Source organism: Calliphora vicina, chromosome 4 (assembly GCF_958450345.1).
Source record: "Calliphora vicina chromosome 4, idCalVici1.1, whole genome shotgun sequence".
Classification (NCBI taxonomy): domain Eukaryota; kingdom Metazoa; phylum Arthropoda; class Insecta; order Diptera; family Calliphoridae; genus Calliphora; species Calliphora vicina.
The window spans coordinates 115,999,537-116,026,444 of record NC_088783.1 but is presented as its reverse complement, the minus strand read 5'-3'; the positions used below and the strand labels follow the sequence as shown (position 1 = coordinate 116,026,444).

General features: G+C 30.7%; 1 protein-coding gene across 1 annotated transcript; it reads left to right on the top strand.

Annotated features, from left to right (window-relative positions):
- The first annotated feature begins 22,007 nt into the window (after window positions 1-22,007).
- Window positions 22,008-23,992, top strand: LOC135958724 (helicase SRCAP-like). Its single transcript, XM_065509616.1, has 2 exons — window positions 22,008-22,805; window positions 22,850-23,992. Exons 1-2 carry the CDS (start codon window positions 22,008-22,010, stop codon window positions 23,990-23,992), a joined length of 1,941 nt encoding a protein of 646 aa, XP_065365688.1.
- Window positions 23,993-26,908: the final 2,916 nt, after the last annotated feature.

The window sequence follows — 26,908 nt, the reverse complement described above, 5'->3', positions numbered from 1 at the left end:
TAAATATAAAAAGAAAGTCTAGTTCTAGACTTGTGTGGCAAACAAACAAAAAAAAAAGAAATTTGTTTGTAAGAAATTGTGTTACAAGGCCCAGGGACATGACAGCTTTTGTATAATTTTCCTTTTTTGCTTTCAAAATCTAAATGATGACTACCACGATGCTGATGATGATGATGCTGGTTTGCAATATATAAGTACTAGCTGCATAATTTCACAATAATGACAACTTTACTGCTCCCTTGCTTATTTGCTGTATAAAACCACTGGAAACCACATCCATCATTTATAATAGAGTTTCGCATACTGCAAGGCATTAGGAAAACTGCTTAACGTAAAGGAAAAAAAAGTTCAACAAACCACAATAAATGTTCTGCTGCATAGAGAAACGCATTTATATTTTCATTTTCAATTTGTACCGACTGACGGACTGCCAGCCTCACTGCATGTCTGTCTGGCTGGTTGACTGACTAAAAGCCAAACTAAACAAATAAACCTCAAACGTGATGATTTCTGATTATCAGGGAATATAATTTTGCTTTATAAAACCCTACAGCAGGCAACAAGGGTTGAAGATAGAAAACAGTTTCTTTAAGAATTATAATAATAGAAATATTAAACTGAAAGATATTGGAAAAATTCTATTAAAGTTCTGTTAAAATTACTGCCATTATGGTTTAAAACAAAAAAACATAATAATTTTTTAAAAAAGTGAAAATTTTTAAAAAAGTACTTTTTGTTCAAAAAAGTACTTTTTACTTCAAATGTTTTAGTTTCCATTAAACTTTGTAAAATTTAGCTTTCTATACAAAAATTAATTTTTTTTTGAAAAAGTACTATTTTACAAAAAAGTACTATTTGCAACAAAAGGTACTTTCTGCAAAAATGTGAAATTTTTTCTTAATTTTTCTATAATTTTATTCATAATTTATAATAAATCAAGAAATTGTAAATAGTTTCCCTAAAAGTACCATTTTTCCCAAAAAGTACTTTTCTGCCAAAAGGTACTTTTTCCTTAAATAACCCATTTTTAAATGGATTTGCTAAAATTGTATTCATGATATTAAATAAAACAAAAAATTGCAAACTAATTACTGATAAAGTACAATTTTTAAGAAAAAGTACTTTTTTGTGGAAAGGTACTTTTTCCCATTATAACGCATTTTTGATTAGAATTCCTAAAATTTTATTCATTTTATTTAATAAAACAAGAAAATGTTAGTAAATATCGAAAAAGTACTATTTTTCAGAAAAAGTACTATTTTGCAGAAAGGTACTTTTTCCTAGAATAACGAATTTTTGATTAGAATTCCAAAAATTTTATTCGTTTTATTCAATAAAACCAGAAATTGTAAGTAAATAACGAAAAAGTACTATTTTGCAGAAAAGTACTTTTTCCTAAAATAATCCATTTTTGATTAGAATTCCTATAATGTTATTCATTTTATTTAATAAAAAAAGAAAATGTAAGTAAATTTCGAATAAGTACTATTTTTTAGAAAAAGTACTTTTTTGTGGAAAGGTACTTTTTCCTAAAATAAGCCATATTTGATAAGAATTCCTAAAATTTTATTAATTTTACTTAATAAAACAAGAAAATGTAAGTAAATAACGAAAAAGTACTATTTTTCAGTAAAAGTACTTTTTTGCAGAAAGGTACTTTTTCCTAAAATAAGCCATTTTATTAGATTTCATATAATTTTTATTCTATAATTTGGTAAAACCAGAATTTGTAAGTAATTTCCTAAAATCTATTATATTTTTAGAAAAAGTACTTTTTTGTTGAAAAGTACTTTTTCCTAAAATAATCAATTTTTGATTGGATTTGCTAAAATTTTATTTATTATATCTAATGGTACAAGAAAATGTAACAAAATAACGAAAAAAGTTCCAATATTCAGAAAAGGTACTATTTTGCAGAAATGGTACTTTTTCCCAAAATAAACCATTTTTATAAAATTATCGAAGATTTAACTGCTTGACTTTAAACATAAAAATTTTAAAATATTTGCAAAAAAAAATTCTGTTTTCAAAAAAGTACTATTTAGTACAAAAGTACTTTTTCCTGTAATAACCCATTTTTTTTTATTAGATTTCCTAAAATTTCATTGGGAATATTTAATAAAACAAAAAATTTAAATAATTACCAAAAAAGTACTATTTTCTAGAAAAAGTACTTTATTGCAAAAAAGTACTTTTTCGGCAAAATACATTTTTTTATAAAATTAACCAGGATTTTGTTCTTTTTATACAAAAATATAAAAAAATTAAAATTTTTTGCAAAAAAAGTACTATTTTTTAAAAAAGTACTATTTTACAAAAAGTACTTTTTTGCAAATTAAGCAATTTTTTCATAAAAACTCCTTTTGTTTGTTCTTCTTATTTAAAAAAATATTATAAATTTTTTCTGAAAAAGAACTATATCCCGAAAAAAAGTACTAATTTTTACAAAAAGTACTTTTTTCAAAAGTTCGTTTTTTCAGAAAAAGTTTTTTTTTTGTAGAGAGCTACTGGTAGGGTTCATTTAGTTGCTTGATGATACCCTTAATACTTCTACTATTTTGTTGTAATTTCCAACTTACATATTTCATTTTTCTCCTCTAATCATTTTAGTTTTTCTTTATTTTTCCCTTGTCTTCTGTTGTTTTCATCAGCAAAATCATAATTACAAAACATAATATTGTGGTTAAGGGCCTGGCAATCAGCTAGCTAGCTATTCCTTCAATATTGCCTGCAATATCTCTCTCATATATAGCTGCTTCTATTGACAACCATCAGCAAAATCATTTTGGTTTTGTTGCAAAAATGTGTATGAATGTGTTGCAAACATTAGTGTTTTAGTGCGAAAATCTTTAGGAACCAGAAATTGCACTTCATCATTGCCACAGACATTATCGACGTTGTCGTCGTCGTCATTGCCATCATAATTTCAAAACATCATCTATTTTTTGGAGTGTGTATTGTCAAGCAGCCAAAGCTTATTAACTGACAAACACTCATCAATCCACTTTTGTAGTGCTGCCGCAGCAATAACACTACACTCGCTGCAAGTAGCCGAATCAGCATTTTATATTCCTGCTGCCACCAGTCAGTCAGTCATTCAGTCATAAAGAAGAAAAAAATAAAGACAGAAATGTTTTATTACGAGTATCTTTCAGTTTTCTTTAGCTACACAATAGCAACCAGTAAAATCAAGATGGCATACTTATTGTATTGTTTTGTGTTGTATGTTTTCTTGTATCTGCCACATCTTGTTTGTTGCATGAGTGTATTAAGGGTAATGTGTGGTTTCATTTGTTCATCAGCTTATTTAATGCAATCATTTTTTCGCCAGCAGTAGCAGTTGTAGGTGCTTGGGATGGGCGTTTATGTTGCCCTAATTTGTATGAGTGCAACAAAATATTTATGAGGCATGCAACAATTGTTGTTGTTGCTGTTGCTAGCATGTAATGTATGCAAATTTGAGCTTCGTTTAAATGGTTTAATGTTGGTAATTTTGTTTCTCTAAAGAGATTCCCATGACTAATCATTGATTAACTTGAGCAAAATTGTGGGAATTTTCATGAAAAGGAGAAAAAGGTGAAGATAAGTTAAAAATAGAAAAGAATGCAATTTAAATTAAACTTTCAAAAAAATTAATAATAAAGCATTCAAAACATTCAGACTAGTCTCTAGTTTAGATTGTATGGTAAATAGGGAAAAAGTACTATTTTTCAGAAAAAGTACTTTTTTACAAAATAAGCCATTTTTATTAAAATTCTTAAACTGTTATTCATTTTATTTAATAAAACCAGAAATTGTAAGTTAATTTGGAAAAAGTACTATTTTTCAGTAAAAGTACTTTTTTGTAGAAAAGTACTTTTTCTTAAAATAACCCATTTTTTGATTAGAATTCCAAAAATTTTATTCATTTTATTTAATAAAATCAGAAATTATAAGTAAATAAGGAAAAAGTACTAGTCTCTAGTTTAGATTGTATGTAAATAGCAAGAAAGTACTATTTTCAAGAAAAAGTACTTTTTTGCAAAATTAACCATTTTTATTAGAATTCTTAAAATTTTATTCATTTATTTTTTAATAAAACCAGAAATTGTAAGTTAATTTGGAAAAAGTACTATTTTTCAGTAAAAGTACTTTTTTGTAGAAAAGTACTTTTTCTTAAAATAACCCATTTTTATTTGAATTCCTTAAATTTTATTCATTTTATTAAATAAACCAGAAATTTTAGCAAAAATACGAAAAAAGTACTATTTTTCAGTAAAAGTACTTTTTTGTAGAAAAGTACTTTTTTCTAAAAAAAAACAAAATTTTTGATTAGCATTCCTAAAATTTGATTCGTTATATTAAATAAATCACGAAACTGTAAGTAGTTACCAAAAAGTACTATTTTAGAGAAAAAGTACTTTTTTGTTGAAAAGTACTTTTTCCTAAAATAAACAATTTTTATAAAATTAATCAAGATTTTGTTCTCTGTTTAAACAAATTTTACATTTTACTGAAAAGTACTATTTTTCAGAAAAAGTACTTTTTTGTTGAAAAGTACTTTTTCCGTAAAATATCACATTTTTAATTAGATTTTGATTCATTATATTAAATAAATCACGAAACTGTAAGTAATTACCAAAAAAGTACTATTTTTCAGAAAAAGTACTTTTTCGTAGAAGTACATTGTCCAAAACAATAAAAAAAAATTATAAAATTAATCAAGATTTAGTTCTCTGTTCAAACAAATTTTACATTTTACCAAAAAGTACTATTTTTCAGAAAAAGTACTTTTTTGTTGAAAAGTACTTTTTCCTAAAATATCACATTTTTAATTAGATTTTGATTCATTATATTAAATAAATCACGAAACTGTAAGTAATTACCAACAAAGTACTATTTTTCAAAAAAAGTACTTTTTTGTTGAAAAGTACTTTTTCCCTAAAATAAACAATTTTTATAAATTTAATCAAGATTTTTTCTCTGTTCAAACAAATTTTACATTTTACCGAAAAGTACTATTTTTCAGAAAAAGTACTTTTTTGTTGAAAAGTACTTTTTCTCTAAAATAGCACATTTTTAATTAGATTTTGATTCATTATATTAAATAAATCACGTAACTTTAAGTAATTACCAAAAAAGTACTATTTTTCAAAAAAAGTACTTTTTTGTTGAAAAGTACTTTTTCCCTAAAATAAACAATTTTTATAAAATTAATCAAGATTTTGTTCTCCGTTCAAACAATTTTACATTTTACCAAAAAGTACTATTTTTCAGAAAAAGTACTTTTTTGTTGAAAAGTACTTTTTCCCTAAAATATCACATTTTTAATTAGATTTTGATTCATTATATTAAATAAATCACGAAACTGTAAGTAATTACCAAAAAAGTACTATTTTTCAGTAAAAGTACTTTTTTGTTGAAAAGTACTTTTTCCGAAAATAAACAATTTTTATAAAATTAATCAAGATTTTGTTCTCTGTTCAAACAAATTTTACATTTTACCAAAAAGTACTATTTTTCAGAAAAAGTACTTTTTCGTTGAAAAGTACTTTTTCCCTAAACTAGCACATTTTTAATTAGATTTTCTAAAATTTTAATCGTTATATCTAATAAAACAAGAAAATGTAAATAAATAATGAAAAAAGTACTAGTATTCAGAAAAGGTACTATTTCGAAAGAAAGTACTTTTTCCTATAAGCTATTTTTTATTAGATTTCATATAAATTCAATTATATAATTTGTTAAAACCAGAAATTGTAAGTAATTTCCTAAAATCGATCATATTTTTAGAAAAAGTACTTTTTTTTGAAAAGTACTTTTTCACAAAATAAAAAATTTTTATAAAATTTTCAAAAATTTAACTGCTTCAATTTAAAAACATAAAATTTTTTAAATATTTGCAAAAAATTTTATTTTCTGAAAAGTACTATTTAGTACAAAATGTACTTTTTCCTAAATTTACTAATTTTTATTAAATTCCCTGTAATTGTATTCATAATATTTAATAAACCAAGAAATTGTAAGTAATTACTGAAAAGTACTTTTTTTTGGAAAAAGTACTTTTTAGTAGAAAGGTACTTTTTTGCAAAATAATTAATTTTTTATAAAATTAACCAAGATTTTGTTCTTTAGATTTTTAAATAGAAAAAAATTTAAATTTTTGAAACTGTACTACGAAAAACTACTATTTCATAAAAAGTACTTTTTATTACAAAAGGTACTTTTTCTCAAATTAAGCAATTTTTCATAAAATTAATCAAGTTTTTGGATGTTATCAATTAAATATAAGAAAACTTTTAACTATTTAACGAAAAAGTAATATTTTTCAAAAAAGTACTATTTAGTACAAAAGGTACTTTTTTCAAAAATGAAACCGTATTTAATTAGATTTGCTAGAATTTTATTCGTAAAATTAAATAAGAGACAAATTGCAATTAATGGCCTAAAAAGTACTATTTTCCAGAAAAAGTACTTTTTTAAAAAAAGGTACTTTTTTGCAAAATAAGCTATTTTTATAAAATCAACCAATTTTGATGATTTTTATTTAAAAATAGCTAAAATTTTTAATATTTGTTGAAAAAGTACTATTTTTAAAAAAGTACTTTTTCTAAATTTAAAACATTTTTTTAGATTTCCTCAAATTTTATTGTTAAAAATTTATTAAAACAATTAATTCTAGGAAAATTTTTAACTATTTAAGGAAAATGTAATATTTTTCAAAAAAGTACTATTTATTGCAAAAGGTACTTTTTTTCAAATGAAGCCGTAATTAATTAGTTTTTATAAAATTGTATTCGTAACAATAAATAAAAAAAAATATTGCAACTAATTGTCTAAAAAGTACTATTTATTAGAAAAAGTACTTTTTTGTAGAAAGGTACTTTTTTGCAAAATAAGCTATTTTTATAAAATTAACCAATTTTGATGCTTTTTATTGAAAAATAGCTAAAATTTTTAATTTTTTTGAAAAAGTACTATTTTTAAAAAAGTACTTTTTCTAAATATAAAAATTTTTTTTTAGATTTCCTCAAATTTTATTGTAAAAAATTTATTAAAACAATTAATCTAGGAAAATTTCTAACTATTTAAGGAAAAAGTAATATTTTTCAAAAAAGTACTATTTAGTGCAAAAGGTACTTTTTTTCAAATGAAGCCGTAATTAATTAATTTTGATAAAATTGTAAATAAAAAAAAAAATTGCAACTAATTGACTAAAAAGTACTATTTATCAGAAAAAGTACTTTTTATAGAAAATTCTGAATTTTTTTTTTTGATGCTCTCTTTTGATTCCCACATTACGTTTGTCTATTTATAAACCCCATTTGACAAATATTTCTTTCTTTTTGATAAAATACCTTAAGGCATTTAAAACAAATTACTTGTAGACTTTCGTTAAAAACTCATTACTGCTGGTTTATCTGCCTATTATTTGCCCAAAAAAACTAGTTAAATTGACAAAGAGGTGACAATAAATTACAAGTTCCAAACAGCAGAAGCAAAAATTAACCATTGTACAACAATTTAAGCAATTTCTTAAACACTAAAGAGATTAAGACTAAAGCTGCTTTATAATTTCTATAATTATCAAAAGAAATAATATGAAAATAATTTCAAAAAACTACTAAAAATGACTGTTCGTATTTGAGTGAATGTCTAACTGTCAGTTAGTCAGTCAGTCAGTGGCCATCTGTTATTGTCTCTATCTGCGATTTTCTCTATCTCTTTGTGTGTGATGTTGTACAGGTCATTACAATGCGTGGACATAAATCTGCGAAAGAGTTTTTTTCTGTTTCGCTGGTTGACTGACTGCTGCTGTATTTTCTTATTTATTTAAGTAAAAATTTAGGTAACTCGGTTAAATGTGACTTGGCATAATTTTGATTTATTTCTCATTTAATTTCAATTCTATTTATGTTCTAATTGCAACAAAGTGTTAAATTATGTTTTTGTTGGTGTTTTAGCTGCTGCTTCTGATGATTCTTTTAAGCTTATCATATTTGTGGCATATGTTTGTCATTGTCTGAAAGCAATGGCATACATAAATATTAAAAATAACCCAGCACACATTTGCACAGAGAACAAACTAAAATTGTGTAAAATGTTGTTAATAATTTCAATACAGAATTTTAGGTGTAGTTTTTTATTTTATTTAATTTTTTTTTTTTTTTTGCATAAAAATGTTTGCTGGTTTAGTTTTGTTAGTTTAGCAGAATTTTTGTGTTAAACTTCTTAGTTACTTGATACTTTTTCTTGATATTTCCTTTGGTTTTCTTGTAAATACTATTTTACATTTAGACAAGGTTTGCATGTTTATTAAATGGGCCAAATTTTACATAAATTTCTAGAGGTCTTTTAAGATTTTCATAAAACAAATATGAATTTTAAACATATTTTTAAAACAAATAAGGGAAATAGCTACAAATAGTGAACAAAATTTGTGACATAAGGAAAAATAGTACCTTTTGAATAAAAAAAACGTGTAAAAAACTAAGTTAAAAAGGTAAAATTGTTGAAAAACTACTTTTTTTAATTTTGTGAAAAAAAGTACTAAAATACTACTTTTTTTAAATTGACTATAAATTAAAAAAAATATCAAAAACTGTTAAAAAAATAGTTCAATCTATTTAAAAATATAAAATTTTTCATTTTTCAAAAAAGTACTAAAATACTACTTTTTTTAAATTGACCAGAAATTAAAAAAAATATCAAAAACTGTTAAAAAATATTTCAATCTATTTAAAAATGTAAAATTTTTAATTTTTCAAAAAAGTAGCAAAATACTACTTTTTTAAATTGAAAAAAATACCAAAAACTGTTCAAAATAGTTAAAATATTTAAATATTTCTAATTTTTTAAAACAGTACCAAAATTGTTCATTTTCCAAAAAAAAAAAATTAAAAGAAATGATAAAAACTTAATTTTGTGAAAAAAATACTAAAATACTACTATTTTTAAATTGACTACAAATTAAAAAAAAATTCAAAAACTGTTAAAAAATTAGTTCAATCTATTTAAAAATGTAAAATTTTTCATTTTTCAAAAAAGTACCAAAATACTACTTTTTTAAATTTTTAAAAAATAGTACTTTTTCGAAAAAAAATTTAAAATTCAAAAAATATTTCTAAACACAGTAATTCTATTTAAAAATATCAAAATTTAAATTTTTCAAAAAAGTAAAAAAATTATGCAAAAATAGTAAAAAAAAGTACTTTTTCCCTAAAATAGCACATTTTTAATTAGATTTTGATTCGTTATATTAAATAAATCACGAAACTGTAAGTAATTACTTTTTGACAAAAAGTACTTTTTCGTAGAAGTACATTGTCCTAAACAATAAAAAAATTTTATAAAATTAATCAAGATTTTGTTCTCTAGATTTTAAAATAGAAAAAAAAATAATTTTTTGAAACTGTACTACGAAAAACTACTATTTCATAAAAAGTACTTTTTATTACAAAAGGTACTTTTTTCAAATTAAGCAATTTTTCATAAAATTAATCAAGTTTTTGGATGTTTTCAATTAAATATAAGAAAACTTTTAACTATTTAACGAAAAATTCATATTTTTCAAAAAAGTACTATTTAGTGCAAAAGGTACTTTTTCTAAAATGAAACCATATTTAATTAGATTTCCTAGAATTTTATTCGTAACAATAAATATTATTATTATTTTCCAAAGATGGTAAAAAAACAAAGAAAATAAACAAATCCATTATTTTCATAAAAAATACAATTATGCAAAAAAGTACCAAAATAGTACTTTTTTCCAAAAATGGTAGAAAAAAACAAAGAAATAAAAAGCCACATAAAAATACATTATTTTGATAAAAAAAAATCAATTTTGAAAAAAGTACCAAAAAGTACTTTTTAAAAAAAATTATGTAAAAATAGTAATATTTTCCAAAAATAGTAAATAAGACAAAGAAAATAAAAAAAGACATTTAAAAAAACATTATTTTCTTCAAAAAATACAATTTTGCAAAAAAGTACCAAAATAGTACTTTTTAAAAAAATTATAAAAAAATAGTACTTTTTTCCAAAAATGTTATAAAAAAACAAAGAAATAAAAAAGCCACATAAAAATACATTATTTTGATAAAAAAAAAACAATTTTGAAAAAAGTACCAAAAAGTACTTTTAAAAAAATTATAGAAAAATAGTACTTTTTTCCAAAAATTTTATAAAATACATAGAAAATAAAAAAACCTAAGTAAAAATACTTTATTTTCATAAAAAAAATACAATTTTGCAAAAAAGTACCAAAATAGTGCTTTTTAAAAAAATTATAGAAAAATAGTACTTTTTTCCAAAAATTTTATAAAATACATAGAAAATAAAAAAACCTTAGTAAAAATACTTTATTTTCATAAAAAAAATACAATTTTGCAAAAAAGTACCAAAATAGTACTTTTTAAAAAAATTATAGAAAAATAGTACTTTTTCCAAAAATGGTAGAAAAAAACAAAGAAATAAAAAAGCCACATAAAAATACATTATTTTGATAAAAAAAATACAATTTTGAAAAAAGTACCAAAAAGTACTTTTAAAAAAAATATATACATATATAAAAATAGTAATATTTTCCTAAAATAGTAAAAAAGACAAAGAAAATAAAAATAAGACATTTAAATAACATTATTTTCTTCAAAAATACAATTTTGCAAAAAAGTACCAAAATAGTACTTTTTAAAAAAATTATAGAAAAATAGTACTTTTTTCCAAAAATGGTAGAAAAAAACAAAGAAATAAAAAAGACACATAAAAATACATTATTTTGATAAAAAATATACAATTTTGAAAAAAGTACCAAAAAGTACTTTTTAAAAAAATATATATATAAAAATAGTAATATTTTCCTAAAATAGTAAAAAAGACAAAGAAAATAAAAATAAGACATTTAAATAACATTATTTTCTTCAAAAATACAATTTTGCAAAAAAGTACCAAAATAGTACTTTTTAAAAAAATTATAGAAAAATAGTACTTTTTTCCAAAAATGGTAGAAAAAAACAAAGAAATAAAAAAGACACATAAAAATACATTATTTTCATAAAAAAAAATACAATTTTAAATTTTATTTTGATAAAAAAAATACAATTTTACAATAAGTACCAAAATAGTACTTTTTAAAAAATATGCATAAATAGTACTTTTTCCAAAAATTGTATAAAATACATAGAAAATAAAAAAACCTAAGTAAAAATACTTTATTTTCATAAAAAAATAAAATTTTTCAAAAAAGTACTTTTTACAAAAATTAATATACAAAAACAGTACAAAAAAAAATATAGAAAAATAGTACTTTTTTCCAAAAATGGTAGAAAAAAAGAAATTCTTTATATAAAAATAGTACTTTTTTCCAAAAATAGTACAACTATAAAGGAAAACTCAAAAAACATACAGAAGTTTTGTATTTCCACTAAAAATAAAATGTTTTGTAAAAAGTAGCAAAATAGTACTTTTTGGAAATTTTAGTTTTTATATAAAAAAATTACTTTAATCAAAAAATAAAATTTGTTTACAAAGTAGGTACCAAAAAAGGGAATTTTTATTTTTTTTACAAAAATGCTACTTTTTCCAAAATGTTATAAATTTTTCAAAAAGTACCAAAAAAGTACTTTTTCCAAAAAGTACCAAAACTACAAAAAATCCATATAAAAGTTTGTTTTCAAAATAAAATTAAAAAAAATACCTTTTCCATAAGAAAATTCTACAAAATTGTCGCATTCTTTGAAACCCCCTAATAATTTTACACTCTTTCCAACAAGTCTCCTTTTAATAATGCTAAATTTAATCAGATTAAATATCTCTAAACAAACAGTCTGTTTTACTATCCATACATTTGGCGTATGTATAAGTGTTGGAGTGAGTTTGTATGGGATTTTTTGTGTGTCACTGTCTGCGTTTCCAAGTGTTTGTTTGTTTAACAACTTGAATGATTTGTGGATTTTTAGTAGTATGTATTTATTTTACTATTATTTTATTATTTGCCACCTTGTTGTGGGCATGAGTGAGTGTTGGATTGTGTTCATTGTGTTGCAGGTTTAGTAGACCAAATGAAAGTTACCTTGACGATTGACCCATTTAGTCAGAAGGCCAAAACATTTATGAAACGTTAGTTAAACATGACCTACACACAGTTTAAATAATATACAAATATACATGTGCAAATTCTCATGAATATGGAGCCAAGTTGACATTTAGATAGTTGGACACATGCAATGTGTTTTAAAGAAAATTGTTTTCCAAACAAAGTTTATTGTAATCTGGACAAATTTTTGAAAAAATTCCATATCCATATGACATTTTTCACTTAATTTCCTCTAAAATATACTTTCCTTTCACGTGAAATTCCTCACTATCCATGTTGGTCTATTAAACCTCTATCACCTTCGATCTTTTACCGCATAGTTTTTCTCCTTTCCCAATCACTTTATAAAACTTAACAAGTTCTATAAAAACATACAAGTTTCAGGCAACTCTTGCAAATATGTATGTGTTGGCTATCAAATCATATTTTTATGTTATGTTCACTACAATCAAAAACACAGTTGCTTGCCCCAAATTAGCATTAAAGAAAACAAAAATAGTTGAACTTTTACATGCGGCATGTGAGTCACAAGCCAACGATTGAAGACCAACCAGTCTGTGGCAATTGGGGGAAGCAATAAAATCGTAATAAGAAAATTATATTGGAAACAAAAAATAAGAGTGTTATAGATGGTAAGGTAGAATCGAATGAGCTGTGCACTATATAAATAGGATAGATAGGATGGATAGGAAGGATAGGAAGGATAGGAAGGATAGGAAGGATAGGAAGGATAGGAAGGATAGGAAGGATAGGAAGGATAGGAAGGATAGGAAGGATAGGAAGGATAGGAAGGATAGGAAGGATAGGAAGGATAGGAAGGATAGTAAGGATAGTAAGGATAGGAAGGATAGGAAGGATAGGAAGGATAGGAAGGATAGGAAGGATAGGAAGGATAGGAAGGATAGGAAGGATAGGAAGGATAGGAAGGATAGGAAGGATAGGAAGGATAGGAAGGATAGGAAGGATAGGAAGGATAGGAAGGATAGGAAGGATAGGAAGGATAGGAAGGATAGGAAGGATAGGAAGGATAGGAAGGATAGGAAGGATAGGAAGGATAGGAAGGATAGGAAGGATAGGAAGGATAGGAAGGATAGGAAGGATAGGAAGGATAGGAAGGATAGGAAGGATAGGAAGGATAGGAAGGATAGGAAGGATAGGAAGGATAGGAAGGATAGGAAGGATAGGAAGGATAGGAAGGATAGGAAGGATAGGAAGGATAGGAAGGATAGGAAGGATAGGAAGGATAGGAAGGATAGGAAGGATAGGAAGGATAGGAAGGATAGGAAGGATAGGAAGGATAGGAAGGATAGGAAGGATAGGAAGGATAGGAAGGATAGGAAGGATAGGAAGGATAGGAAGGATAGGAAGGATAGGAAGGATAGGAAGGATAGGAAGGATAGGAAGGATAGGAAGGATAGGAAGGATAGGAAGGATAGGAAGGATAGGAAGGATAGGAAGGATAGGAAGGATAGGAAGGATAGGAAGGATAGGAAGGATAGGAAGGATAGGAAGGATAGGAAGGATAGGAAGGATAGGAAGGATAGGAAGGATAGGAAGGATAGGAAGGATAGGAAGGATAGGAAGGATAGGAAGGATAGGAAGGATAGGAAGGATAGGAAGGATAGGAAGGATAGGAAGGATAGGAAGGATAGGAAGGATAGGAAGGATAGGAAGGATAGGAAGGATAGGAAGGATAGGAAGGATAGGAAGGATAGGAAGGATAGGAAGGATAGGAAGGATAGGAAGGATAGGAAGGATAGGAAGGATAGGAAGGATAGGAAGGATAGGAAGGATAGGAAGGATAGGAAGGATAGGAAGGATAGGAAGGATAGGAAGGATAGGAAGGATAGGAAGGATAGGAAGGATAGGAAGGATAGGAAGGATAGGAAGGATAGGAAGGATAGGAAGGATAGGAAGGATAGGAAGGATAGGAAGGATAGGAAGGATAGGAAGGATAGGAAGGATAGGAAGGATAGGAAGGATAGGAAGGATAGGAAGGATAGGAAGGATAGGAAGGATAGGAAGGATAGGAAGGATAGGAAGGATAGGAAGGATAGGAAGGATAGGAAGGATAGGAAGGATAGGAAGGATAGGAAGGATAGGAAGGATAGGAAGGATAGGAAGGATAGGAAGGATAGGAAGGATAGGAAGGATAGGAAGGATAGGAAGGATAGGAAGGATAGGAAGGATAGGAAGGATAGGAAGGATAGGAAGGATAGGAAGGATAGGAAGGATAGGAAGGATAGGAAGGATAGGAAGGATAGGAAGGATAGGAAGGATAGGAAGGATAGGAAGGATAGGAAGGATAGGAAGGATAGGAAGGATAGGAAGGATAGGAAGGATAGGAAGGATAGGAAGGATAGGAAGGATAGGAAGGATAGGAAGGATAGGAAGGATAGGAAGGATAGGAAGGATAGGAAGGATAGGAAGGATAGGAAGGATAGGAAGGATAGGAAGGATAGGAAGAATAAGACAGATAGGATGGATTAACACTGCTGATTATTTCAGACTATTTTAGGAATAACGACTGAGGCTTCAAATTATGTTTTTCCATCCTATCCACACTTGTTTTGGAAATTATTGGTATCCTACCTATCCTTTCTAACATCCTTTCCTGTTACATATGACTTAACAAAACTAAAAACACCTCTTATTTTTCAAACAAAACTTTCCCCATTTATTTATTTATTGAAACTCTTGCCACACCTGCCCCATATACTGCCTTGTAATCATACTAGAATGCTTGCAAACCACACACACTTAAATACTTTATCTGCTTGTTCTGTGCCTCAATTTTGACAGGTTTGTTTCTGTTATTGTAAGTTTTCTCTTTAACTTTTAAATCCAATTTTCTTTAAATTTAATGGAAAATTCTTGTTTTTGAATGGTACAATTATTGTCTAGATTTATATTTCTTTGGCCAGCCTCCTCAATTGATGAAGATTAATTTCGTTGGTCAGTTTAAAAAAAAACAAAAAAGTAAGCAGCAAAATAATAGTGAAATTGTTATAAGAAAATAATTTATATTGAAATTGAAAATATTTGCATTTGCAGAATAACAGTAGTAGGTTTAGTCATTAAGAAAAAATGTGGGTCAGTAATATGAAATCAATAGGAAATATATGTATGTGTGTGTGTTACAAATATGTTGATGTATGGGTAATGTATGGTAGATATGGTCAAGTAATCAATGAATTGTCAAAATACTAAATGAAGACTGAAATATATTGTTATGAAAATGTCTTCAAATATGAAGACTAAAATACTTAAGGTGCGGCAGTTGGCGAACATTTTTTAAGCTGCGTGTTTTTAACATTCCATCCTGGATATAGCTGTCATTTTGTTTGGAAGGTTTTCCCATTTCCAACTGGGTTTCTCATGAGAATTTTCTTCATTTATTATCAATTAAGCAATTCGGAAGCGATAGTGATCTTAGAACTAGCATAAACTTCCTATTAATAGCTTCAAACCTGCTACAACCACGAGACGAAATATAAAACTCCAGCTTAATCATGTATAACATGACAATTTTTCACATTTAATAAGATTAAAAATAAATCTTAAATATCTAACAAAGATAATATAAAAAATGAAAACTGGATTTTAAAAGAGAAAGAATTGAACAAAACAGAATCAATTTCCAATTGAACGGATGTCACAAACAAACAAAATGAAATAACTGCAATTTAATTATTTAAGAATTCTGACATGACACAACTACACTTCCGAATATTCTTTTTGCTGGCAATTTTATTAATTGCATTTTGTTGATAAATCATAAACCATATAAATTAAATGTTGTTTGCTGGTTTACCTAGGATGGCTGTTGTTTGTAATATTTATAGTTTAACTCTGGTTAGCAAGTGTTTGGGCTTCATCAATCATTTCCTTGTACATAACTGTGTGTGGTCTTGTATTAAATATTAATTTACCACTAGTCATCATCATCATCATCATGAACTGCTTGGGCCTTAGCTTTAACAAACTCCTTACATATACAATATATTCGTTCATAACACAAACGTGTTGTCGTCTTAATGGCTGCTTAAGCTACGCATGCTTATAAAATCAACTCTCTGCTGTAACACACTTTTTAAGCAGCCCCAGCAACTCACCTCCTAATGGACTACTGCTTATGGTTTCTTTAAGATTTTGTTTGTTTTAAGGAATGTTTTGTTTTCAATGTTTTCCCCCGAGGAAATTGTTGGCGCTGTACTTTAGCTGTTGTTGTTATCTGAGTACTTTTAAACGTGTTATAATAAATTTTGCCGGTTTAGCCTTGTTCACCTTTATTTCAAACCTCCATACATTCGCTGACAACACTTGTGTGTTTGTTACCAGCCTTTGTGCAATTTATGTGGCAAAGGAGCGAGAAAATTCATTGGAATTCACACATTATTAATAACACAACATAGAAACTAAAGTCAACACAATCACTGCCCCGGCATTTGAGATCCAAAAAAATAAAATAAAAACGAAGCAACAAAAGCAGAAAATGTTTATTGGGGAAATGTGTTCTACAAATGTCATAAACTTGTTAACATGATTTGATGCTAGCATATGAAATCAAGTGTTCGATGTTATGTTAGTTTTGTATGGATTTTTGTTTGCCTTTGGCGGAGAATATTAGATATTTTCATTGTTTTTCTAATAATTATGAAATTTTACAAAATTCTTACAAAAAAATACGGTGGTCGTTAAAACAATGTTGTTTTAAAGGAGATGGGATGGCCAGTATTGGGAGCAAATTAGTCTATACTTGCCAAATTTTTTACAATTTGTCTACAAATATATTTATCAGGGGATTTATTTTTAGCATATCCTTCCTATCCTTCCTATCCTTCCTATCCTTCCTATCCTTCCTATCCTTCCTATCCTTCCTATCCTTCCTATCCTTCCTATCCTTCCTATCCTTCCTATCCTTCCTATCCTTCCTATCCTTCCTATCCTTCCTATCCTTCCTATCCTTCCTATCCTTCCTATCCTTCCTATCCTTCCTATCCTTCCTATCCTTCCTATCCTTCCTATCCTTCCTATCCTTCCTATCCTTCCTATCCTTCCTATCCTTCCTATCCTTCCTATCCTTCCTATCCTTCCTATCCTTCCTATCCTTCCTATCCTTCCTATCCTTCCTATCCTTCCTATCCTTCCTATCCTTCCTATCCTTCCTATCCTTCCTATCCTTCCTATCCTTCCTATCCTTCCTATCCTTCCTATCCTTCCTATCCTTCCTATCCTTCCTATCCTTCCTATCCTTCCTATCCTTCCTATCCTTCCTATCCTTCCTATCCTTCCTATCCTTCCTATCCTTCCTATCCTTCCTATCCTTCCTATCCTTCCTATCCTTCCTATCCTTCCTATCCTTCCTATCCTTCCTATCCTTCCTATCCTTCCTATCCTTCCTATCCTTCCTATCCTTCCTATCCTTCCTATCCTTCCTATCCTTCCTATCCTTCCTATCCTTCCTATCCTTCCTATCCTTCCTATCCTTCCTATCCTTCCTATCCTTCCTATCCTTCCTATCCTTCCTATCCTTCCTATCCTTCCTATCCTTCCTATCCTTCCTATCCTTCCTATCCTTCCTATCCTTCCTATCCTTCCTATCCTTCCTATCCTTCCTATCCTTCCTATCCTTCCTATCCTTCCTATCCTTCCTATCCTTCCTATCCTTCCTATCCTTCCTATCCTTCCTATCCTTCCTATCCTTCCTATCCTTCCTATCCTTCCTATCCTTCCTATCCTTCCTATCCTTCCTATCCTTCCTATCCTTCCTATCCTTCCTATCCTTCCTATCCTTCCTATCCTTCCTATCCTTCCTATCCTTCCTATCCTTCCTATCCTTCCTATCCTTCCTATCCTTCCTATCCTTCCTATCCTTCCTATCCTTCCTATCCTTCCTATCCTTCCTATCCTTCCTATCCTTCCTATCCTTCCTATCCTTCCTATCCTTCCTATCCTTCCTATCCTTCCTATCCTTCCTATCCTTCCTATCCTTCCTATCCTTCCTATCCTTCCTATCCTTCCTATCCTTCCTATCCTTCCTATCCTTCCTATCCTTCCTATCCTTCCTATCCTTCCTATCCTTCCTATCCTTCCTATCCTTCCTATCCTTCCTATCCTTCCTATCCTTCCTATCCTTCCTATCCTTCCTATCCTTCCTATCCTTCCTATCCTTCCTATCCTTCCTATCCTTCCTATCCTTCCTATCCTTCCTATCCTTCCTATCCTTCCTATCCTTCCTATCCTTCCTATCCTTCCTATCCTTCCTATCCTTCCTATCCTTCCTATCCTTCCTATCCTTCCTATCCTTCCTATCCTTCCTATCCTTCCTATCCTTCCTATCCTTCCTATCCTTCCTATCCTTCCTATCCTTCCTATCCTTCCTATCCTTCCTATCCTTCCTATCCTTCCTATCCTTCCTATCCTTCCTATCCTTCCTATCCTTCCTATCCTTCCTATCCTTCCTATCCTTCCTATCCTTCCTATCCTTCCTATCCTTCCTATCCTTCCTATCCTTCCTATCCTTCCTATCCTTCCTATCCTTCCTATCCTTCCTATCCTTCCTATCCTTCCTATCCTTCCTATCCTTCCTATCCTTCCTATCCTTCCTATCCTTCCTATCCTTCCTATCCTTCCTATCCTTCCTATCCTTCCTATCCTTCCTATCCTTCCTATCCTTCCTATCCTTCCTATCCTTCCTATCCTTCCTATCCTTCCTATCCTTCCTATCCTTCCTATCCTTCCTATCCTTCCTATCCTTCCTATCCTTCCTATCCTTCCTATCCTTCCTATCCTTCCTATCCTTCCTATCCTTCCTATCCTTCCTATCCTTCCTATCCTTCCTATCCTTCCTATCCTTCCTATCCTTCCTATCCTTCCTATCCTTCCTATCCTTCCTATCCTTCCTATCCTTCCTATCCTTCCTATCCTTCCTATCGTTCCTATCGTTCCTATCCTTCCTATCCTTCCTATCCTTCCTATCCTTCCTATCCTTCCTATCCTTGCTATCCTTCCTATCCTTCCTATCCTTCCTATCCTTCCTATCCTTTCTATCCTTTCTATCCTTCCTATCCTTCCTATCCTTCCTATCCTTCCTATCCTTCCTATCTTTCATATCCTTTCTATCCTTTCTATCCTTTCTATCCTTTCTATCCTTTCTATCCTTCCTATCCTTGCTATCCTTCCTATCCTTCCTATCCTTCCTATCCTTCCTATCCTTCCTATCCTTCCTATCCTTCCTATCCTTCCTATCCTTCCTATCCTTCCTATCCTTCCTATCCTTCCTATCCTTCCTATCCTTCCTATCCTTCCTATCCTTCCTATCCTTCCTATCCTTCCTATCCTTCCTATCCTTCCTATCCTTCCTATCCTTCCTATCCTTCCTATCCTTCCTATCCTTCCTATCCTTCCTATCCTTCCTATCCTTCCTATCCTTCCTATCCATCCAATCCTTCCTAGTCTTAAGACGATTGATTTTCATAGGGAAATTTTAAGTCATTGATTGATTTTCTTTAAGAAAATTTCATGTCTTGAGACCATTGATAGATTTCCATTAAGGAAATTTGCAGACTGAAGATTTTTTATTGAATATTTGGATTTTAAAACTTTTCATTGGTTGCTTTTAAGGAAATTTTTAGCTTTAGATTAATGCTTGTTAAAATTACTTTATTCTTTTTGTCAACAAATGCCCCTGAGTATTAACTGATTGTGCTTACCAGTCCCAATTTTACCTTATCGGTAAATTGACCCACAATAACCAGCTACAATGACTATTGGAAAAAAGAACAGATTTTTATATTTATTAAGACTTTATTGGCATAAGCGCCAGCCAGTCAGCTAGCTAGCCAACAAACCAACCAGCCATTAAACTTAAGGTAACCAAGCAGAGAAGTGGCATGATGAAGCTGCAGCCACATCAATGTTGCAACATCTACAAGTAGCTATTGCAGACAAGATAAACGAGTCAAAAAAACAACAACAAAAAAAAAGAACTTGATGAAGAATTTATGCCTAAACATGGCGCTTATGGTACGTATTGTGAGTATGAGAGGCACACAACATGAAAAATATTAAAGAATATTAAACAGAGGTCAATGCATTAGACCCAATGTTAAGGTTGTCATCGTCATCAGCTGCAGCAGCAGCAACACTATTGCAGACCATGACTTAGACAAGGATTTACTAGGAAATTCTTAAAGATGAACATGTTTTGCCCATTGAAAATTATGAGAATTACCAGGAAAAACAAGCATGATTATGAAAGATGTTTGAGTTTAAGTTTTGTGAAAATTATTGACATTTAACAAGTTGACTGCAAAAGCTGTAGGAGAATTGCTTAGAATTCAAATTGCTTAGTTTGTTTCCCATATTGTTAAACATTGAAAATTGCCAAACAAATTCCCATTAAAAAATTGCTAACATAAGATCTGTGTTCCATTTCTTAAAGGAAAGGATTCTTTTTGTTTCAGTTGCTTTGTGGAGCGATTTCCATATGGAAAAACTAGAAATGTGATGGACAAGGTTTGACAGTTTTGCCAACATGTGATCAATTGCCAATTGTTGTAAATAAAATACTCTTCTTTAGCCAGCAAACACAAAAACCACAAAAAACAATTGTATGCAGGGAAAACATTTTCATGTTGATTTAGTCATTGTCAAAGATGTTTATCTTGCAATATGTTGCCTGTTGTAGGTTTCCTTTTGTTCTACTCCTCAGCTCATTTAGGAAAAAGGCCTTAAAAAAAGCCACCAAAAACATGCAGTGACTGACTGACTGTCTCAGTTTCTTTTCTAGCTTTTACAGCATTTGAATCATAGTAAACAAACAAAAATTTTGCGTTTATGGAAAATTTCAAATGTCTAAATGTACAATTGTATGTATGTACGAGCTAATGTTGCAACTGTTGTTTTTGTTTTGACAATATGTCGTATTGTTGCATGTTGTCATCGTCATTTGCAACAGTAAAAACTCAAAACATAATGAACCGTTAGACGATCAGCATCATCATCATCATCATGATAGAATTTCTTTTTAGCCAAAAATCGAACATCAACAAAAAAAATAAAGAAAAGAAAATCAAAGTTAAATTGACAATTTTTTTGTTTACGACGTATTATTCTTTTAGAACAATTGAATTGAAATTTATTAGCACGAACATGCAACAACATTAATAGCAACAAAATTCTTCAATTGACAAAACGGCAGCCAAGATTTAAACACAAACACACACTAGACTCAGCTACACATGATAACTAAGAAATGAGGCAAACAAATGTTGAAATGAAATCAACATGTGCTCAATAAGATAGTCGATTAAAAGTTACATTTGGAACCAAAGCCTATCGTGAATTTGTTCCTTTGGTTTCAACATGCGAGAAATAGTTTGCGCGACAAAGATCGCCCAGTCCAGCCAAAACTCATCAAACTCATCAAGAGCTTGCAAAACCGTTGGAAGCTACTCAATCAGCAATTTCAATACGTTTGAAAGACGATTTTGCATTTCCGAAATGATGCTTAGACGAAGCAAAAATGGATCCATTATAATAACCCGAAGCATAGGAGATCGCGACACCAAAGCCAAATACCCATGGCACTAAGGTAATTCTCTGTATTTTGCTGGGAGCAAAAAGGTCCAATCTATTATGAGCTGCTGAAATCTGACCAGACTATCACAGGGAACCAGTACTGAATGCAACTGATTCGTTTGAAGCGACCAGAATATGCGGCTAGACATAAAACCGTAATATTCCATCATGACAAAGCTCGGTCACATTATGCAATACCTGTTCAAAACTATTCAGAATGAAGTGGTTGGGAGTTTTTGCCTCACCCGCCTTATAGACCAGACCATGCCGCAGAACACTCTCTCTGGGAAACGCTTCACTTCAGAATATAGAATCCGAAATTGGTTTCATTCGTTATTGGCCTCAAAAGATGTTCTTTTGGTTCAGAATCCTTAGTCCTGTCCTTAGTCCTGTCCTTAGTCCTGTCCTTAGTCCTGTCCTTAGTCCTGTCCTTAGTCCTGTCCTTAGTCCTGTCCTTAGTCCTGTCCTTAGTCCTGTCCTTAGTCCTGTCCTTAGTCCTGTCCTTAGTCCTGTCCTTAGTCCTGTCCTTAGTCCTGTCCTTAGTCCTGTCCTTAGTCCTGTCCTTAGTCCTGTCCTTAGTCCTGTCCTTAGTCCTGTCCTTAGTCCTGTCCTTAGTCCTGTCCTTAGTCCTGTCCTTAGTCCTGTCCTTAGTCCTGTCCTTAGTCCTGTCCTTAGTCCTGTCCTTAGTCCTGTCCTTAGTCCTGTCCTTAGTCCTGTCCTTAGTCCTGTCCTTAGTCCTGTCCTTAGTCCTGTCCTTAGTCCTGTCCTTAGTCCTGTCCTTAGTCCTGTCCTTAGTCCTGTCCTTAGTCCTGTCCTTAGTCCTGTCCTTAGTCCTGTCCTTAGTCCTGTCCTTAGTCCTGTCCTTAGTCCTGTCCTTAGTCCTGTCCTTAGTCCTGTCCTTAGTCCTGTCCTTAGTCCTGTCCTTAGTCCTGTCCTTAGTCCTGTCCTTAGTCCTGTCCTTAGTCCTGTCCTTAGTCCTGTCCTTAGTCCTGTCCTTAGTCCTGTCCTTAGTCCTGTCCTTAGTCCTGTCCTTAGTCCTGTCCTTAGTCCTGTCCTTAGTCCTGTCCTTAGTCCTGTTCTTAGTCCTGTCCTGAGTCCTGTCCTGAGTCCTGTCCTTAGTCCTGTCCTTAGTCCTGTCCTTAGTCCTGTCCTTAGTCCTGTCCTTAGTCCTGTCCTTAGTCCTGTCCTTAGTCCTGTCCTGTCCTTAGTCCTGTCCTTAGTCCTGTCCTTAGTCCTGTCCTTAGTCCTGTCCTTAGTCCTGTCCTTAGTCCTGTCCTTAGTCCTGTCCTTAGTCCTGTCCTTAGTCCTGTCCTTAGTCCTGTCCTTAGTCCTGTCCTTAGTCCTGTCCTTAGTCCTGTCCTTAGTCCTGTCCTTAGTCCTGTCCTTAGTCCTGTCCTTAGTCCTGTCCTTAGTCCTGTCCTTAGTCCTGTCCTTAGTCCTGTCCTTAGTCCTGTCCTTAGTCCTGTCCTTAGTCCTGTCCTTAGTCCTGTCCTTAGTCCTGTCCTTAGTCCTGTCCTTAGTCCTGTCCTTAGTCCTGTCCTTAGTCCTGTCCTTAGTCCTGTCCTTAGTCCTGTCCTTAGTCCTGTCCTTAGTCCTGTCCTTAGTCCTGTCCTTAGTCCTGTCCTTAGTCCTGTCCTTAGTCCTGTCCTTAGTCCTGTCCTTAGTCCTGTCCTTAGTCCTGTCCTTAGTCCTGTCCTTAGTCCTGTCCTTAGTCCTGTCCTTAGTCCTGTCCTTAGTCCTGTCCTTAGTCCTGTCCTTAGTCCTGTCCTTAGTCCTGTCCTTAGTCCTGTCCTTAGTCCTGTCCTTAGTCCTGTCCTTAGTCCTGTCCTTAGTCCTGTCCTTAGTCCTGTCCTTAGTCCTGTCCTTAGTCCTGTCCTTAGTCCTGTCCTTAGTCCTGTCCTTAGTCCTGTCCTTAGTCCTGTCCTTAGTCCTGTCCTTAGTCCTGTCCTTAGTCCTGTCCTTAGTCCTGTCCTTAGTCCTGTCCTTAGTCCTGTCCTTAGTCCTGTTCTTAGTCCTGTCCTTAGTCCTGTCCTTAGTCCTGTCCTTAGTCCTGTCCTTAGTCCTGTCCTTAGTCCTGTCCTTAGTCCTGTCCTTAGTCCTGTCCTTAGTCCTGTCCTTAGTCCTGTCCTTAGTCCTGTCCTTAGTCCTGTCCTTAGTCCTGTCCTTAGTCCTGTCCTTAGTCCTGTCCTTAGTCCTGTCCTTAGTCCTGTCCTTAGTCCTGTCCTTAGTCCTGTCCTTAGTCCTGTCCTTAGTCCTGTCCTTAGTCCTGCCCTTAGTCCTGTCCTTAGTCCTGGCATTAGTCCTGGCATTAGTCCTGTCCTTAGTCAACTATAATCACGTTTGTATTCCCTCGTCTATTTTCTTTCGTCTGTAATCTCTCTTCTATTATCTCTCGTCTATAATTGCTCGTCTATAGTCTCTCGTCTGAAATCTTTCGTCTAATGTATCCCTTCTATAATCTCTTCTCTAGAGTCTCTCCTCTAGGGTCTTTCGTATATAATCTCTAGTCAAGAATCTCACGTCTATAATATCTCGTTAGAGTCTCTCGTCTATAATCTCTCGTATAGAGTCTCTCTACTAAAGTCTCTCCTCGTTTATAGTCTCTCGACTAAAGTATCTCCTCATCTATAGTCTCACGTCTAAAGTCTCTCGTCTAGAGTCATTAGTCTCTCTTCTATTGTCTATCGTCTCTAGCCTCTCGTCTATAATCTCTCGTATAAAGTCTCTCGTCTAATGTCACTCGTCTATAATCTCTTCTCTAGAGTCTCTCATCTAGAGTCTCTTCTCTAGAGTCTCTCCTCTAGAATCTTTCGTATATAATCTGTCGTCTAAAATCTCAAGTCTATAGTCTCTCGTCTATAATATCTCGTTAGAGTCTCTCTTCTATAATCTCTCGTATAGAGTCTCTCTACTAAAGTCTCTCCTCGCCTAGAGTCTCTCGTCTATGGCCTCACATCTATAGGCTCTCTTTTCTAGTCAGTTTGTTTTGAGCGATAATTTTCCATACAAATATTCTATACTTATTAAATCCTTTAATTAATTAATTTTTCTTTTTATCTCTTCCTTATTCTTTGTATTTCTCTAAACCGTTATTTCTTCATGCTAAATACGATGTTGCATGTTTATTAATATTTTGATTGTATGCTTTAATGTGGCATTCTTTAGTTGCAGCTACTTAATTTTAATCACAGCCAATAATATTCGAAACATCTGTTTAATACTACATATTTAAGCAGATTTTCAAGTTGAAAACATCTTGAGCTTGCGGCTTGCATGGCTGCCTTTGCGTTTGCAAAAAAAAAAAAATAAAGAAGAATTAGCAAATATTGAAAGAAATTGTCATTAAATGTTGGTGTTTCTTCATTCAGGCAACATCATCATAATAATCAAGATCAAATAATTAAACACGCTATTTAAACATCAGCAAGGTCGTTTTCTAACACCTACAAATTAATGTTGCACAATGTTAGTTTGTTTTTTTTTATTTTTTTTAGAAACAGCCGTTACTAAAGTTAGAATAAGAATTTCTAACGTTTTTGTGGTTATGCTACGCATGCGTTAAATTATTTCTAGGTGCAACAGTATCTTTATAAATTTAACTGCAACATAAATTGTCATTTATATTTGTTGGATGGTAGAGAGAGTGGAGGTAGAGATGTGTTTGCTGCACACGTTTTAATATTAGTTGCATGCAATTGCTAGTTTTTTTTTATTAAAAAATAAATGAAACTTTTTGAAATATTAATAGAAGAACATTTAGTTAAAATGATTTCAAGTAATCATCTTTGAGAGGTTTAGCTGAACTTACTATCTCTTCAGTTTCATTATCATGAAGAATTTTTAACTAAAATTATTTGTTTAATAGCAAAATTCCTTAAAATCCTAACCTTCTTTTAAAAGAAGTCTTTTTAAAACCCAATTATTTTATCATAGAATTTAGTTATGTGGGCGCCCTCTATTAACGAGCATTAAAAGTTTATGTCACATGTTTCTTGTCTGTGATTTCACAGTGCTTAACCTTGCTAAACCAGAGTGTCTGTGCTAAATAACTAAATAACTGTTGTATTGTGGTTGTTGTCTATAACTCGTGTATTGAAACAAAAAGCTTTCAAAATTAACTGTTTATGAAGCTTCAAACAAACTTCGGTAGGTGTCGCTGTCAGAAAATCTTACACTCGCAATCAAATGTTAAACAATTTGTTTAATTTTCGATGCATTATTTACTTTCTTTTGATGCAATTTTCTTGCAAAAACATCAGTAACTGCTAAAGACATTTTTATAAAAGAAATCAATTTAAATTTGAAGGTTTTGATGGGCAAAACTATATTAACTTGCTATTAGTGAATATATAATCAAACTGGCTTGATTTTCATAATGTTTCGTTTTACTTAGCCAGCTTCCTTATATATAATTTATCTCCCTATCAAAATTCTCTTCATTTGTTTAAGAACCTATAGAACGTTTGAAATTTTTTTTAAATTTCTACCGCTTTTTTGCCATAAAGGAAAAAATTCAATAGAAATTTTATAAAAAATCAAAATTATTGTATTTAATTCTACCTCACACTATCTTCATTTCAACTACAAACCAAAAAATTTTACATAGAAATATTCCCCTTTATGTTTGTTTGCATAAAATTCTATGCTCTAAACTGCATTCTATATATTCGATAACTAGCAAAAGCTTATTATCATAAAATTATTTTTTTTTTATTTTATTCACTCTCTATTTTCAAATATTTCTACTTCATCTTGTGTAGCACACATTCAAACGTGACCATAATCGAGATGTGATTCCTTTTGTTCCATGTGGCAGGAGAGAGGGTACGCCAAAGCAACAACAGCAGGAAAAACAAGGTAATATTGTCCCAACATTGACTATTTGTTAGCTGTTTGCCATTATTATGATAATCCCAAGAGTTGTTCAAAATGTTGTCCAACAAATCCTGTGGAATGCAATTTGAAAAAGAAATTTGAAAGAAGGAAATCGTTAAAAAAAGCTTTAGATTAGACTACAGATAGATAGAGATAAAAATAATAAAAATAACTAAAAATCATGTCTATTCATTGATTATACCATTTTTTCAAACAAATTTAAAAAAGTACTTTTTCTACTACTTTTTTTAAAAATCAAAAATATTACTTAAAAATAATTCTTTAAGCCATAAAAACAATAAAAACCACTAAAATCATGTTTATTCATTGATTTTACCATTTTTTCAAACAAATTTAAAAAAGTACTTTTTCTAC